This window comes from Oncorhynchus masou, chromosome 32 (genome assembly GCF_036934945.1).
Source record: "Oncorhynchus masou masou isolate Uvic2021 chromosome 32, UVic_Omas_1.1, whole genome shotgun sequence".
Taxonomy (NCBI): Eukaryota; Metazoa; Chordata; class Actinopteri; order Salmoniformes; family Salmonidae; genus Oncorhynchus; species Oncorhynchus masou.
In genome coordinates, this window is record NC_088243.1 from 44,206,300 (window position 1) to 44,223,176 (window position 16,877).

The following is a 16,877-nucleotide window of genomic DNA, read 5'->3' on the forward strand; positions in this document are numbered from 1 at the left end:
CCCCAATGTTAGTGGTTGCAAATAATTTTAGCAGGGCCTAGCCACAACCTTGTTTTTATTTTCTTGAAAATTGAATTGGAAAGTATTAAATCCCCGTCATGTCATTTTGCTAACTATTCTGCCTATTTCATAGATAGTCATACAAGTGCGCAGTGATATCAAAAAAATAGGAACAATGTTTTCATTTTTGAATGGCAGATGCTCTGTAAATCCCCAAATTTTGTTCACCTACCAACCAGTAAGAATTCCGGCTCTCACAGACCTGTTAGTTTTTCTTTAAAAAGCCCTCCTGTTCTCCACTTATTACCTGTATTAACTGCACCTGTTTGAACTTGTTACCTGTATAAAAGACACCTGTCCTGTAACGGCGTTCTTCGTTTGTCGAAAGAGAGACGGACCGAAATGCAGCGTGTTGGTTACTCATGTTTTTAATAGAACAAATGACGATACATGAAATAACAAAAACAACAAACGGAACGTGAAAAACCTATACAGCCTGTCTGGTGAACACTAACACAGAGACAGGAACAATTACCCACGAAATACAAAGTGAAACCCAGGCTACCTAAATACGGTTCCCAATCAGAGACAACGAGAATCACCTGACTCTGATTGAGAACCGCCTCAGGCAGCCAAACCTATGCAACACACACCCCTAATCAGCCACAATCCCAATAACTAAAAAACCCCACTAAGAAATACAACAAACAATAAACCCATGTCACACCCTGGCCTGACCAACTAATTAACTAAAACACAAAATACTAAGACCAAGGCGTGACATGTCCACACACTCAAACAGACTCCAACCTCTCCACAATGGCCATGTAACAGCGTTCTTCTGTTGAAGAAGGAGCGGACCAAAATGCAGCGTGGTGGTTACTCATGTTTATTGATGAAAATAGATTAGACATGAAATAACTGAAATGTACACAAAAAAAAAGACGGAAACGTGAAAAAAACTATACAGCCTATCTGGTGAATATAAACACAGAGACAGGAACAATCACCCACGAAACACTCAAAGAATATGGCTGCCTAAATATGGTTCCCAATCAGAGACAACGATAATCACCTGACTCTGATTGAGAACCGCCTCAGGCAGCCATAGACTATGCTAGACACCCCACAAAACCCCAAGACAAAAACACACCACAATAACCCATGTCAAACCCTGGCCTGACCAAATAAATGAAGATAAACATAATATATTTCGACCAGGGTGTGACAGGCCAAGACCAGAGAGCTGTATAAGGACATCAGGGATAAAATTGTAGACCTGCACAAGGCAGGGATGGGCTACAGGACAATAGGAAAGCAGCTTGGTGAGAAGGCAACAACTGTTGGCGCAATTATTTAAAAAAGGAAGAAGTTCAAGATGATGGTCAATCACCCTCAGTCTGGGGCTCCCTGCAAGATCACCGTCATGGATTAAAATCCTGCAGCGCACGCATTGGTCCCCCTGCTCAAGCCAGCACATGTCCAGGCCCGTCTGAAGTTTGCCAATGACCATCTGGATGATCCAGAGGAGGAATGGGCGAAGGTCATGTGGTCTGATGAGACAAAAATTGAGCTTTTTGGTCTAAACTCCACTCGCCGTGTTTGGAGGAAGAAGAAGGATGAGTACAACTCCAAGAACACCATCCCAACTGTAATTCTTTGGGGATGCTTTTCTGCAAAGGTGAGAGGACGACTGCACCGTATTGAGAGGAGGATGGATGGGGCCATGTATTGCGAGATCTTGGCCAACAACCTCCTTCCCTCAGTAAGAGCATTGAAGATGGGTCATGACTGGGTCTTCCAGCATGACAACGACCCGAAATACACAGCCAGGTCTAGCCAGTCTCCAGAACTGAACCCAATAGAATATCTTTGGAGGGAGCTGAAAGTTCGTATTGCCCGGCGACATCCCCGAAACCTGAAGGATCTGGAGAAGGTCTGTATGGAGGAGTGGGCCAAAATCCCTGCTGTAGTGTGTGCAAACCTGGTCAAGAACTACAGGAAACGTATGATCTCTGTAATTGCAAACAAAGGTTTATGTACCAAATATTAAATTCTGCTTTTCTGATGTATCAAATACTTATGTCATGCAATAAAATGCAAACAAATTACTTAAAAATCATACAATGATTTTTGTTTTAGATTCCGTCTCTCACAGTTGAAGTGTACCTATAATAACAATTACAGACCTCTACATGCTTTGTAAGTAGGAAAGCCTGCAAAATAGGCAGTGTATCAAATACTTGTTCTCCCCACTGTATGTACAGTAGCATACTAGCATTGCACCTTTCGATTCCAACGTGCAGTGGCACTGCATACAATTGTGTCTTCTGGATAACAGCATTCAAGGCCCGGGGACATGCCTGGGCAGCCACTTCAGTGTGATACACTGGATCATCTTTCGTAACCACAAGTGTTGGTGTTAGAGTTACAGTATGTGTTTTTCTCTGAGCAACTTTAGCCTCAATAATTGTGTTTACTTCTTGTTCACACTGTTAATATTGTACAGCAGCTGTTTGATACAGAAAACAAGGATATTCAGATGGTCTCATGAAGTGACGCCTACAAGAGAAAAGCAGAATGTACAAAAACATGAATTTTTTATGTACGCTTACGAAAACGTGTTTGTGCAACTACCTAAGTCTTCCAGATATGTAGTCTATCCTACACGGCGAGCGAAAGAGAGATGCACCGATTTGAATCTGTATTTAACGATGTTGATAAAATGTGCGTTTTCCACCGTCGCCTACCAGCCTATTTCCTCCCAACACCCCTCCCTGCCTCTGTAGTCTTAATTGCTGTCTTGCTGCACCGAGTGCACAGAGCCTATCAATTAGAGTCAGTGCTAATGCAGAGCATGTTTCCAAACTAGCAGCATCTGCTCCTCTCCACCAAGGCGACATCCTCCTCACTCAATTTGGAAACAGCTGGGTGGTTTAGTAGTGGGGGAAGTGGAACTTCCCGATGCATAATTTGCTTCAATATTGCAGCTCTGAAAGGGGGAAAACTATGTAAAAAATGTGCAAATAATGAAAATCTGATGCGATTTGCCACAAAACCACCCACCCACACCTCCATATTATACAGTTGACCAAATGACAATAATTTGATGCCGGCACATGCATTTTCATATTTTAATCCTCAATATGAAATAAGTCAATTGGCGGTTCTCTTTACAATGGGATGATTTATTTTGTACAGACGTCATTTTAATAATAGCAGCTTCTTCCCTTGAACATCTGATGTTGTTTTTGTTTTTTGAATGTGTTATTGTTTTTGTGTTCTGGTCATATCAGGCAGCTAACTAAGAATGTGTTCTTAACTGACTTACCTAGTTAAATAAAGGTCAAATAAATATCTGATAATTCATCATTGGTCTATTCAATGGGCCTCTGGCTATACTTTTTAAATTTGACCTTAATTTAACTAGGCAAGTCAGTTAAGAACAAATTCTTATTTTCAATGACGGCCTAGGAACAGTGGGTTAACTGCCTGTTCAGGGGCAGAATGCCAGATTTGTACCTTGTCAACTCAGGTGTTTGAACTTGCAACCTACCGGTTACTAGTCCAATGCTCTAACCGCTAGACTACCCTGCCGCCCCTACTTCTCTTGGGCCGCACTGATCTGTTACACCACCAAATGGACACTCTGTTTACTCTCGTGCAGACGGCTCACCATGAAAGTTTACAGCCTGAATACATCTCCCAAACTCCTACTGTGCTTGAAGAGTGCTTTAGATTAGTTTCTGGGAGTTGATTGGTTGAAATTGGGATCAATTTCAGGTCAACTATCTCCACGGCACATTGTTGCGAAACCTCTGCCCGGCATGCAGTTCTGATCCCTCATTGGGATTGGGGAAGGACTCAGCCGCTGTTCCTGGCGAGCGCAGATAGGGAAGGTGGTGAATTAAATTAAGAAAGATGCAGGTCTGTATAGTTCACTTGAGCCTTCCATTAGACCTCTGCAGTATATAAGCCCTCTCTCTCTCCAGATGATAAGAGGGAATGAGGGCACCTCACTACTCCCTTGTACTTTGCCGCAAATTAGACTGCGGGGACAAACAAAGTAGTTATTCATTTTTATATTTCCACATAACACATTTAAAGAGAGTAGAAATGAAGTCTTAAACGCAGGCATTCCTTTCAGAAGTTTGAACACCTAAATGATTTACGTCTCTTTTGTTTTTTCTTTCAGCACCAGTCAACCCTCACTTGAGTAAGTGTCACTCCTATGAATGCTATGACTACCTTAGGCATTTTGATCGAAATATTTAATAAGCCAAGCCAGCGATAAGGTTTTAGTTAACACAGGCCATAGATAAATACAAAGAAGTGAAGAGTAATGCACAGTCAATTAATGTTAATCATCAATCGCAATACACAGGTCCTTAATGTCCAACATTATTACCTATTAATACATTCTTCATAATGCATTTTAAGCCCATTTTGTAATCTGTAGTAACATGTTTGAAAATGCATAACATCTATTTTTCCTGACCTGTGCAGTAGCATCTAAATGTATTCTCTGTGTGTCTTCCCCACCAGGAGAGTTCCAGTGCAGCTTTGAAGATGAGGCCGTGTGTATGTTCACCCAAGACAAGACAGATGACTTTGACTGGACCCGACACAGCGCCGCCACCAGAGACACCAAGTACACGCCCAACACCGGGCCCAGCAGTGATCGAGCGGGCTCCAAGCAAGGTTAGCACACACACACAATCATGCACACTCTTACCCAAGAAACTAATTTCAACTAATTTTTCCATTCTGTTCTGTTCTCATGTAGTGGACAATGATTGGATGACATATCAGGAATTGGTTATTGCAAAATCACATTGCTGATCATTTGCAACTAACGTTGGTACTTTCTCAAATTTGATCGCCAAATCTATAATTGTTGTTTGACATTTCTAAGGGACGATGTATACAAATGGACTGGCTGACACCAGACCATGTGGCACAATCAAGCTTTTAACTCTCATTGAGTCCCACCACGTTAAAATACGTTTTTGCTTAGTTTTGAGTGATCGCGCTGATTGGTTATGACACTCATCAGCTGTAAAGCAAGGGGGCGGTTCTCGTGGCTGAGTGTGTGGGTATTTGGTAAGTAAGAGAGACACGGAGGAGAGCCATCCACTGTAAAAGCACAGCCCCCTTCATTATCGACGTTTCATGCCAAATCAAATCAAATCAAATTGTATTTGTCACATACACATGGTTAGCAGATGTTAATGCGAGTGTAGCGAAATGCTTGTGCTTCTAGTTCCGACAATGCAGTAATAACCAACAAGTAATCTAACTAACAATTCCTAATCTACTGTCTTATACACAGTGTAAGGGGATAAAGAATATGTACATAAGGATATATGAGTGAGTGATGGTACAGAGCAGCATAGGCAAGATACAGTAGATGGTATCGAGTACAGTATATACATGTGAGATGAATATGTAAACAAAGTGGCATAGTTAAAGTGGCTAGTGATACATGTATTACATAAGGATGCAGTCGATGATATAGAGTACAGTATATAGGTATGCATATGAGATGAATAATGTAGGGTAAGTAACATTATATAAGGTAGCATTGTTTAAAGTGGCTAGTGATATATTTACAACATTTCCCATCAATTCCCATTATTAAAGTGGCTGGAGTTGAGTCAGTGTCAGTGTGTAGGCAGCAGCCACTCAATGTTAGTGGTGGCTGTTGAACAGTCTGATGGCCTTGCCGACAACATCAAAGAGCCTCCCCAGACTCTAAAGTCAGCCTCAGTCTGTCACTTTAGCCATGCAAGTATACAAGTGCATTAATGTAGAAAACATGTCAAGAACATTTATGCAGGTGCATTGTTGAATGGAATCCATATTTGAAACAATGTTTGAAATGTACTTAGTATTCTCAACATCAGTGGTCACCAACCGGTCGATCAAAGTATTCCTAGTCGATCACCAAACATTTCTGTAGAAAAGCCAATGATGACTTGGTGTTTTTATTGGTGTTGCACTGTTGGCGGTAGGTGCGCTTGATTCAGGAGCCCTGCGTACCAGGTAGGAAAAGTGTTACCATTTAATTTGTCTGAAAAGACAAACTCCACATACCCTGCGGACCATGAGCTCTGTGGCTAAATCGAGTGAACGGTCATACAACTCGGAATTCCAATTCGGAAACTCGGGTACCTTTCTAGCCCTGACTTTCTGACCTGAAGATGACTTCACCTAGTTCTTTTTTGTTCTGAGTTGTCTTGAAAGCACCATGACCATCAGTCCAGTAAAATAAAAAAGGAATAATTTCAATTTATGCCCAGCTGTGCCTCGCAAGTGCTACACCAACTGGTCTATTTTGTTATAAAAGCTATAGTTTTAAAATATTATATGGTCTGAGAAGAACAATATTGGCAGGCATATAGCCAATATGCTGTGATAATGTTTGAGGCCTACTGCACAAATGTAATTCATACAGAACTGTTTATAATTAGGTTAAAAAAAAAAATCATACAATGTGATTTTCTGGATTTTTGTTTTAGATTCCGTCTCTCACAGTTGAAGTGTACCTATGATAAAAAAATGTACAGACCTCTACATGCTTTGTAAGTAGCAAAACCTGCAAAATCGGCAGTGTATCAAATACTTGTTCTCAGTGTATCAAATACTGTATATGATGCAGTTATAATGCTTTGTTAGACTTGTCATGCGTGTGATATGTTAGTTTTCTTTGCAGTTCCCATTTGTACCTTTCTTTTCTGGAATTGGGTATGCTTCCCTGCTGTATAGTACCACTTCACCTGCCTCCATCTCCTCCTCCTCCTCCTCTTTGTGCTCCGTCTCTATAGGGTGTGTGTGAGCCGTGATGGACATCTGCAGTGCAGTGGGCAGCATTATGAAATTTGAGTGTCTGTCACTACCTGCCTAACGACAACCGCCTGAGGGAGCTAGCAGTAGCCATTCACCCAAAAGTAGAATCAATTCCACAATTCCATCCACTTGTTAAATACCAAAAGCCCCAGCCGTTAAAATAAACCAAATAAATGGTGGGACTACTCGGGATACATTTGTTTAAGTGTTTTAGGGCATTTTACGATGGATAATGTCATAAATAATGCATTGCTTTACAATGAAACACGAGGCTCAAAGTTTCCCAGTCCGTTTGTTTTTCTTTCAGTTCAAGTCATCTGCTTTTTGAATTCCCAACATAACTTGCTCTAAGAAGATGAAACTCTTTTTATCTGATTGGTATCCACAGAGCAAGCCAGTTTTATGGATTGCACTGTACACAATTTCAACTCTTCATCTCCCTTGTCAGAAAATTGCAGTGCAGTGTTCAGAAAACTCTCCCAATACCACAACAGTTTATGGACTGCTAACGACATGTGACTTAGCTACAGTTTTGTAGCAGTTATTATAGAGAGGTGAACTCTGCCATTTGGTTTTCAGTTCTAATGGTCTCTCAAAAAGTATGATGTAATGTTTAATCAGTGTTGTTTTGCTATCATACGGGTTTCTACATGGACATTGATGGTTGTTTTTCCAACATACAGGTTTCTACATGTACATTGAGACGTCTCGACCCCGCCTGGAGGGAGAAAAGGCTCGACTGTTGACCCCCACATTCAACGTCGCCCCCAAAAGTCCCTATGGGACTGTGACCGCCGCTCCCACCTACTGCTTTGGGTTCTACTACCATATGTATGGGAAACACATAGGTAAGGTGCCCCTAGTGAAGGGATCATCAACTATATTCAGCTGGGTGTGTTTTTTTGTTTCTTTTTTTTCTTGAACATATGGGGGCCGGAATATAGAGTTGAAGTCGGAAGTTTACATACACCTTAGCCAACTACATTTGAACTCAGTTTTTCACAATTCCTGACATTTAATCCTATTAAAAATTCCCTGTCTTAGGTCAGTTAGGATCACCACTTTATTTTAAGAATGTGAAATGTCAGAATAATAGTAGAGTTATTTATTTCAGCTTTTATTGCTTTCATCACATTCCCAGTGTCAGAAGTTTACATACACTCAATTAGTATTTGGTAGCTTTGCCTTTAAATTGTTTAACTTGGGGTGGCCTTCCACAAGCTTCCCACAATAAGTTGGGTGAATTTTGGCCCATTCCTCCTGACAGAGCTGGTGTAACTCAGTCAGTTTTGCAGGCCTCCTTGCTCGCACACGCTTTTTTCAGTTCTGCCCACAAATGTTCTATAGCATTGAGGTCAGGGATTTGTGATGGCCACTCCAATACCTTGACTTTGTTTTCCTTTAGCCATTTTGCCACAGCTTTGGAAGTATGCTTGTCCATTTGGAAGACCCATTTGCGACAAAGCTTTAACTTCCTAACTGATGTCTTGAGATGTTGCTTCAATATATCTACATAATTTTCCTTGTGATGCCATCTATTTTGTGAATTGCACCAGTCCCTTCTGCAGCAAAGCAGCCCCACAACATGATGCTGCCACCCCCATACTTCACGGTTGGGATGGTGTTCTTCGGCTTGCAAGCCTCCCCCTTTATCCTCCAAACATAACGATGGTCATTATGGCCAAACAGTTCTATTTTTGTTTCATCAGACCAGGGGACATTTCTCCAAAAAGTACGATCTTTGTCCCCACGTGCAGTTGCAAACCGTAGTTCTTCCTTGCAGAACTGCCTTTCAAGTTATGTCGATATAGGACTCGTTTTACAGTCGATATAGATACTTTTGTACCTGTTTGTACATCCAGCATCTTCACAAGGTCCTTTACTGTTGTTCTGGGATTGATTTGCGCTTTTCACACCAAAGTACGTTCGTCTCTAGGAGACAGAACGCGTCTCCTTCCTGAGCAGCTGCGTGGTCCCATGGTGTTCATACTTGCGTACTATTGTTTGTACAGATTAACGTTTATTTTGATTTTCCCATGATGTCAAGCAAAGAGGCACTGAGTTTGAAGGTAGTCCTTGAAATACATCCACAGATACACCTCCAATTGACTCAAACGTTGTCAATTAGCCTATCAGAAGCTTCTAAAGCCATGCCATCAATTTCTGAAATTTTCCAAGCTATTTACAGGCACAGTCAACTTAGTGTATGTCAATTTCTGACCCACTGGAATTGTGATACAGTGAATTATAAGTGAAATAATCTGTCTGTGAACAATTGTTGGAAACATTACTTGTGTCAAGTACAAAGTAGGTGTCCTAACCGACTTGCCAAAACTATAGTTTGTTAACTAGAAATGTGTGGAGTGGTTGAAAAAAAATAGTTTTAATGACTATGTAAACTTCTGACTTCTACTGCAATTCCAAAATATTTGTGGACTGCAAATTGACCCAAACAATATCATATTTCTAACATTGCTTACATTGTATGTGATCATATACAGTATATCTCTCTATTATGTGTGGGAATACACTTCCCATTTACATAAAATCACCCACGTGCCAAATGCCAGATGTGGAACAGTGCCTTAGTGCTATTAGGAATGAAATGTACACTATACAAAAATATGTGAACACCTCTTCAAATTAGTGTATTTGGCTATTTCAGCCACACCCGTTGCTGTGGGTGTATAAAATCGAGCACACAGACTTGCGATCTCCATAGCCCAACATTGGCAGTAAAATGGCCTTACTGGAGAGCTCAGTGACTATAAACGTGGCACCGTCATAGGATGCCATCTTTAGAGTGCGTTCTCTAGAGTGATAAATCATGCTTCACCACCTGGCAGTCCGACGGACAAATCTGGATTTGGCGTATGAAGGAATAATGGTCTGAGGCTGTTTTTCATGGTTTGTGATAGGCCCCTTAGTTCCAATGAATGGAAATCTTCTCACGACAGCATACAATAACATTCTGGATGATTCTGTGCTTCCAACTTTGTGGCAATAGTTTGGGGAAGGCCCTTTCCTGTTTCAGCTTGACAATGCCCCCATACACAAAGTGAGGTCCAAACAGAAATGGTTTGCCGGGATTGTTGTGGAAGAACTTGATTGGCCTGCACAGAGCCCTGACCTCAACCCCATCAACACCTTTGGGATGGATTTGAACGCCTGACTGTGAGCCAGGCCTAATCACCCAACATCAGTGCCCGACCTCACTAATTATCTTGTGGCTGAATGGAAGAAAGTCTCCAACATCTAGTGGAAAGCCTTCCCAGAAGATTGGAGGCTGTTATTGCAGCAAAGAGGGACCAACTCCATATTAATGCCCATGATTTTGGAATGAGATGTTCAACGAGCAGGTGTCTACATACTCTTGGTCATGTAGTGTAAATTACAAGGATTAATGCAAATTCTGCATTGTAGCTATTTCATCAGGCAAATCTAGCAAAGAGTGTGTTTGATTTGTTAAGTACACACCTGAGAGCTTTCCATTAGCATCTACTTGCAATCAAATCCCCTATTTCCCTGTTCGGTACCTCCCTGATGATTAGATAAGTGTTTGCTTACCACTCAAGTTGTACTCCCACCTTTCTTTTTTAATTCTACAACCACTCATTAACACTTCCATACTGGAATATGTGAAGCCCCCCGGGCATTGGTGGAAATGGAAATTCAACACTACACAAGGAAAAAAAAACTCACTATTTCTGGGTGTTTACAAACCTTCCATTTTGAATATTAATAACCTTATCATCCATCAAAATCTAGTCAGGCTCCCCTGCTTCTGTCGCCAAGGTTGCCTTCTCACACTCTGCTCATGCCCTCCTGTTGTTGCGGTGTCAGACAGTTGCACCTGAGTGATGGGTGTGTCCTCTGACCTGCCAGACATGCCTGCAACTTCAATTTTCGCTCGTCTAGTTTGGCCTCTGAGCACTCTCTTTGGCATCTCCTCGTTTGCACTGGGGGAAAAAACATACAAGATTTAACTCTCATGATCATCCCCTGAGAAGTAAATTATGTTAGCAAATTCATACATTCCACTCAGTAAAAGCCACACTCAATAAGGGAAGGCTAATGTGTAGACCCCTTGAGACATGTAGTATTTGCGGTAATGAGCTTTTATGTGTTTTGTTAATAGTATAAGGTCATACATTAATGATGAGTAAAGTCTCAACACATAAGGATAAGTGCTGCCATAATGAGGCCATATATGATTGAGGATATCAGACCTGGGTTTCAATTGTACTTGAAATCTTTCAAATACTGAAGCTGTGCTTGATTGAGCTGGCCATGTTGTCCATAAAGTGCATGATGTTTTCTCCTCTAGGGGCGTTGAACGCGTACCTACGGCAGAAGGGCCACTCAGGCTCAGACAGTTCCTTGTGGAACTTGGTCGGGAACCAAGGGGACCGATGGAAGCAAGCCAAAGTCAACATCCACCCAATAGCCTCTTTCCAGGTGGGTACAACTCTTTGGGAGGAGCAGTGGGTCACCAATGCAGAACTATGGTGGCCCTAAGGTACAAAACTGCCTTGATCTGTGCTTCCCCCCTTATGCCATGTCTTATATAAACATTTGTCCTATATATTTTGCTATAGTATATGTTTCACAGAATGAGCCATTGAGTTAGTAGCAGTAAGACATTTAAGCAGTTGGTGTAAACAAGTTTTGTTTTTGTCTGTCTTATCCCATTTTGGTAGTTGGTTCTGGAAGGAATTCGTGGTCCGGGTATAGAAGGCGATATCGCCATAGATGATGTCACCATTGAGGAAGGAGAATGTAAAGACCCTCCACCCAACAGTAAGTGCTTTTTTTTGTTTATACCTGGGAATTCATGACAACCATGGACCTATACATCATCCAGAACCAATCAACCATAAAGAGGCAAGGCTTATAATAACATATACATTCATATTATTCCTCTTGGGAAATAAAATTCATGGACTGAGAGAGCTCTATTTTTAGCTCTCTCACATTTGCTCTCCAAGAGTACAGCTATGCCGCTGTATTTTTAATTTTTCTTTATGGATGTTTCAGGTATCGTCAGTGAAATTACATTTTAGAGGGAATGATCGAACAGCTGCTTTTAAATGTTATGCAAGCCAGAAAATGTTACTGTCTTGTTGCCCTAAAAAAGATAGATGTTTAATGCAATGGAAAATTTTATTTTACTCATTACTTATATTATTTAAGGTAATGGCTTTTTGAATCATGTTAAGTATCCTCCCAAATGGAAGATATCAGCAACTCCCATGAAATATTAGACATTAGATGCTTTCTCACTTGTACACTTGAGACTGTTGGCTGGGTCTCTTTGCTGATAAACAAGGTTCAGTGAAAATGTACAAATGGTCATGTTTAATGAACCTCTTAACTGTTTGAGGAATTGTCTTATACTTCATGTACAGTTGAAGTCGGAAGTTTGCATACTCTTAGGTCGGAGTCACTAAAACTTATTTTTCAACAACTTCACAAATTTCACTTATAATTCACTGTATCACAATTCCAGTGGGTCAGAAGTTTACATACACTAAGTTGACTGTGCCTTTAAACAGCTTGGAAAATTCCAGAAAATTATGGCATGGCTTTAAAAGCTTCTGATAGGCTAATTGACAACATTTGAGTCAATTTGAGGTGTACCTGTGGATGTATTTCAAGGCCTACCTTCAAACTCAGAGCCTCTTTGCTTGACATCATGGGAAAATCAAAAGAAATCAACCCGGACCTCAGAAAAAGATTGTAGACCACCACAAGTCTGGTTCATCCTTGGGAGCAATTTCCAAATGCCTGAAGGTACCATGTTCATCTGTACAAACAATAGTACGCAAGTATAAGCACCATGGGACTACACAGCCGTCATACTGCTCAGGAAGGAGACACCTTCTGTCTCCTAGAGATGAACTTACTTTGGTGCGAAAAGTGCAAATCAATCCCAGAACAACAGCAAAAGACCTTGTGAAGATGCTAGAGGAAACTTGGACAAAAGTATCTATATCCACAGTAAAACGAGTCCTATATCAACATTACCTGAAAGGCCACTCAGCAAGGAAGAAGCCACTGCTCCAAAACCGCCATAAAAAAGCCAGACCACAGTTTGCAACTACACATGGGGACAAATATTGTACTTTTTGGAGAAATGTCCTCTGGTCTGATGAAACAATACTGTTTGGCCATAATGATCATTATGTTTGGAGGCAAAATGGGGAGGATTGAAAATTATGTGGATATTGAAGCAACATCTCAAGAGATCAGTCAGAAAGTGAAAGCTTGGTCGCAAATGGGTCTTCCAAATGGACAATGACCCCAAGCATACTTCCAAAGTTGTGGCAAGATGGCTTCAGGACAACAAAGTCGAGATGTTGGAGTGGCCATCACAAAGCCTTGACCTCAATCCCATAGAAAATGTGTGGGCAGAACTGAAAAAGCATGTGCGAGCAAAGAGGCCTACAAACCTGACTGAGTTACACCAGCTCTGTCAGGAGGAATGGGCCATAATTCACACAATTTATTGTGGAAGGCTAATCAAAACGTTTGACCCAAGTTAAACAATTCAAAGGCAATGCTACCAAATACTAATTGAGTGTATATAAACTTCTGACCCACTGGGAATGTGAAAAATAAATAAATAAATAAAAGCGGAAATAAATAATTCTCTCTGCTATTTTTCTGACATTTCACATTCATAAAATAAAGTGGTAATCCTAACTGACCTAAGACAGCGAATTTTTACTAGGATTACATGTCAGGAATTGTATGTAAACCTCCGACTTCCACTGTATTTCAGCAGTAAGTAGATAGCATACTTGTGGATGAGCTGCCTCTGAAGTATTGTGGTACTACATTGGGAGAAATCACCACATCTACAGTGCTGTGAAAAAGTATTTGCCCCTTTCTAATTTCTCTACCTTTGCATATTTTGCATATAGTTGTCATGCCCTGGTCTTAGTATTTTGTGTTTTCTTTCTTTATTTGGTCAGGCCAAGGTGTGAAATGGGTTTTGGTATGTGGTGTGTTTGTCTTGGGGTTTTTCGTAGGTATTGGGATTGTGGCTTTTTGTAGGTATTGGGATTGTGGCTTAGTGGGGTTTTCTAGCATAGTCTATGGCTGTCTGAAGTAGTTGTCAATCAGAGGCAGGTGTTTAGCGTTGTCTCTGATTGGGAACCATATTTAGGAAGCCATATTCTTTGAGTGTTTCGTGGGTGATTGTTCCTGTCCTTGTTCCTGTCTTGTGTTAGTTTGCACCAGTGTAGGCTGTTTCGGGTTTCACGTTAAGTTTATTGTTTTTGTATTGATTCGTGTTTCCTGAATCTCAATAGCCACGCCGCATTTTGGTCCGACTCTCCTTCACACAAAGAAAGCCGTTACAGAATCACCCACCACAACAGGACCAAGCGGCGTGACAACAAGCAGCAGCAGCAGCAGCAGCAGTGGGAGAGGCTGCATTATTTGGAAGACTGGACATGGGAGGATGAGTTGGACGGTAAAGGACCGTCGGTACAGCCTGGAGAATATCGCCGCCCCAAAGAAGAGCTGGAGGCGGTGAAGGTGGAGAGGCGCTGGTATGAGGAGGCAGCACGGCGGCGTGGATGGAAGCCCGAGAGTCAGCCCCAAAAATGTATTGGGGGGAACTCACAGGAAGTATAGCGAAGCCAGGTAGGAGACCTGCGTCAACTTCCTGTGGTTACCAGGGGGCTAGAGAGACCGGGCAGGCACCGTGTTATGCTGTGAAGCGCACGGTGTTCCCAGTGCGGGTGCATAGCCCGGTGCAATACATTCCAGCTCCGCGTATTGGCCGGGCTAGAGTGGGCATCGAGCCAAGTGCCATGAAGCCGGCTCTACGCATCTGGTCCCCAGTGCGTCTCCTTGGGCCGGCTTACATGGCACCAGCCTTGTGCATGGTGTCCCCGGTTCGCCTGCATAGCCCAGTGCGGGCTATTCCACCTCGCCGAACTGGCAGGGCGACCGGGAGCATGCAACCAGGTAGGGTTGGGCAGGCTCGGTGCTCAAGAGCTCCAGTGCGTCTGCATGGTCCGGTCTATCCGTCACCACCTCCACGCACCAGTCCTCCGGTGGCAGCCCCCCGCACCAGGCTGTTTCTCCGGCTCATCCGTACAGGTGCTCCCGTCTGTCCAGCGCTGCCGGAGCCTTCCTCCTCTCCAGCGCTGCCGGAGTCTCTCGCCTGTCCAGCGCTGCCGGAGCCTTCCTCCTCTCCAGCGCTGCCGGAGTCTCTCGCCTGTCCAGTGCTACCGGAGCCTTCCTCCTCTCCAGCGCTGCCGGAGTCTCCCGCCTGTTTAGTGCTGCCAGAGCCTTCCGACTCTACAGCACTGCCGGAGTCTCCCGCCTGTTCAGCGCTGCCAGTCTGCAAGGAGCTGCCAGTCTGCAAGGAGCAGCCAGAGCTGCCAGTCTGCAAGGAGCTGCCAGTCTGCAAGGAGCTGCCAGTCTGCATGAAGCCGCCAGAGCTGCCAGACTGCAAGAAGCCGCCAGAGCTGCCAGTCTGCAAGAAGCCGCCAGAGCTGCCAGTCTGCAAGAAGCCGCCAGAGCTGCCAGTCTGCAAGATGCCGCCAGAGCTGCCAGTCTGCAAGAAGCCGCCAGAGCTGCCAGTTTGCATGGAACAGCCAAAGCCGTCAGTCAGCATGGAGCAGCCAGAGCCGTCAGTCAGCATGGAGCACCCAGGGCCGTCAGTCTGCCAGGATCCGCCAGTCAGCCAGGATCTTCCAGATCCGCCAGTCAGCCAGGATCTTCCAGATCCGCCAGTCAGCCAGGATCTTCCAGATCCGCCAGTCAGCCAGGATCTGCCGGAACCGCCAGTCAGCCAGGATCTGCCGGAACCGCCAGTCAGCCAGGATCTGCCGGAACCGCCAGTCAGCCAGGATCTGCCGGAACCGCCAGTCAGCCAGGATCTGCCGGAACCGCCAGCCAGCCAGGATCTGCCAGAGCCAACTACCTGCCTGAGCTTCCTCTCAGTGCTGAGCTTCCTCTCAGTCCCGAGCTACCCCTCAGTCCCGAGCTACCCCTCAGTCCCGAGCTGCCCCTCAGTCCAGTGGGGTCCTTGGTGAGGGCTACTAGGCCAAGGTTGGCGGCAAGGGTCACCTATCTAAGGACGCAAGGAAAATGGACTAAGACTTTGTTGTAGTGGGGTCCACGTCCCGCGCCGGAGCCGCCACCGTGGACAGACGCCCACCCGGACCCTCCCCTATGGGTTTAGGTGTCCGGACGGGAGTCCGCACCTTGGGGGGGGGGGGGGGGTCTATCACGCCCTGGTCTTAGTATTTTGTGTTTTCTTTATTTATTTGGTCAGGCCAGGGTGTGAAATGGGTTTTGGTATGTGGTGTGTTTGCCTTGGGGTTTTTCGTAGGTATTAGGATTGTGGCTTAGTGGGGTTTTCTAGCATAGTCTATGGCTGTCTGAAGTGGTTCTCAATCAGAGGCAGGTGTTTAGCGTTGTCTTTGATTGGGAACCATATTTAGGCAGCCATATTCTTTGAGTGTTTCATGGGTGATTGTTCCTGTCCTTGTTCCTGTCTTGTGTTAGTTTGCACCAGTTTAGGCTGTTTCGGTTTTCACGTTACTTTTATTGTTTTTGTACTGATTCGTGTTTCCTTTGTTTCATTAAACATGAATCTCAATAGCCACGCCGCATTTTGGTCCGACTCTCCTTCACACAAAGAAAGCCGTTACAATAGTGTGATGGTTTGGGGATGCCTCGGGACCTGGACGACTTGCCTTAATAGAAGGAAACATGAATTCTGCTCTGTATCAGATAATTCTACAGGAGAATGTCAGGCCATCCGTCTGTGAGCTGAAGCTGAAGTGCAGCTGGGTCATGCAGCAATACAATGATCCAAAACACACAATTAAGTCTAAATGAAAATGGCTTAAAAACAACACCGTTTATGTTTTGGAATGGCCAAGTCAAAGTCCGAACCTAATCCCAATTGATGTTGTGGCAGGACTTGAAACAAGCAGTTCATGCTTGAAAACACAACAATGGCGCTGAGTTAAAGCAGTTCTGCATGGAAGAGTGGGCCA

General features: G+C 43.5%; 1 protein-coding gene across 1 annotated transcript in view; it reads left to right on the top strand.

Moving 5' to 3' along the window:
* The window catches only part of LOC135526114 (MAM domain-containing glycosylphosphatidylinositol anchor protein 2-like), a 233,339-nt gene that overhangs the window by 211,955 nt on the left and 4,507 nt on the right, over positions 1–16,877 (top strand). Inside the window, exons 12-16 of the mRNA XM_064954226.1 lie at positions 4,196–4,216; positions 4,546–4,701; positions 7,533–7,697; positions 11,177–11,307; positions 11,550–11,649. Of these exons, the coding sequence (XP_064810298.1) occupies positions 4,196–4,216; positions 4,546–4,701; positions 7,533–7,697; positions 11,177–11,307; positions 11,550–11,649 (573 nt within the window). The remainder of the gene's footprint in view (positions 1–4,195; positions 4,217–4,545; positions 4,702–7,532; positions 7,698–11,176; positions 11,308–11,549; positions 11,650–16,877) is intronic.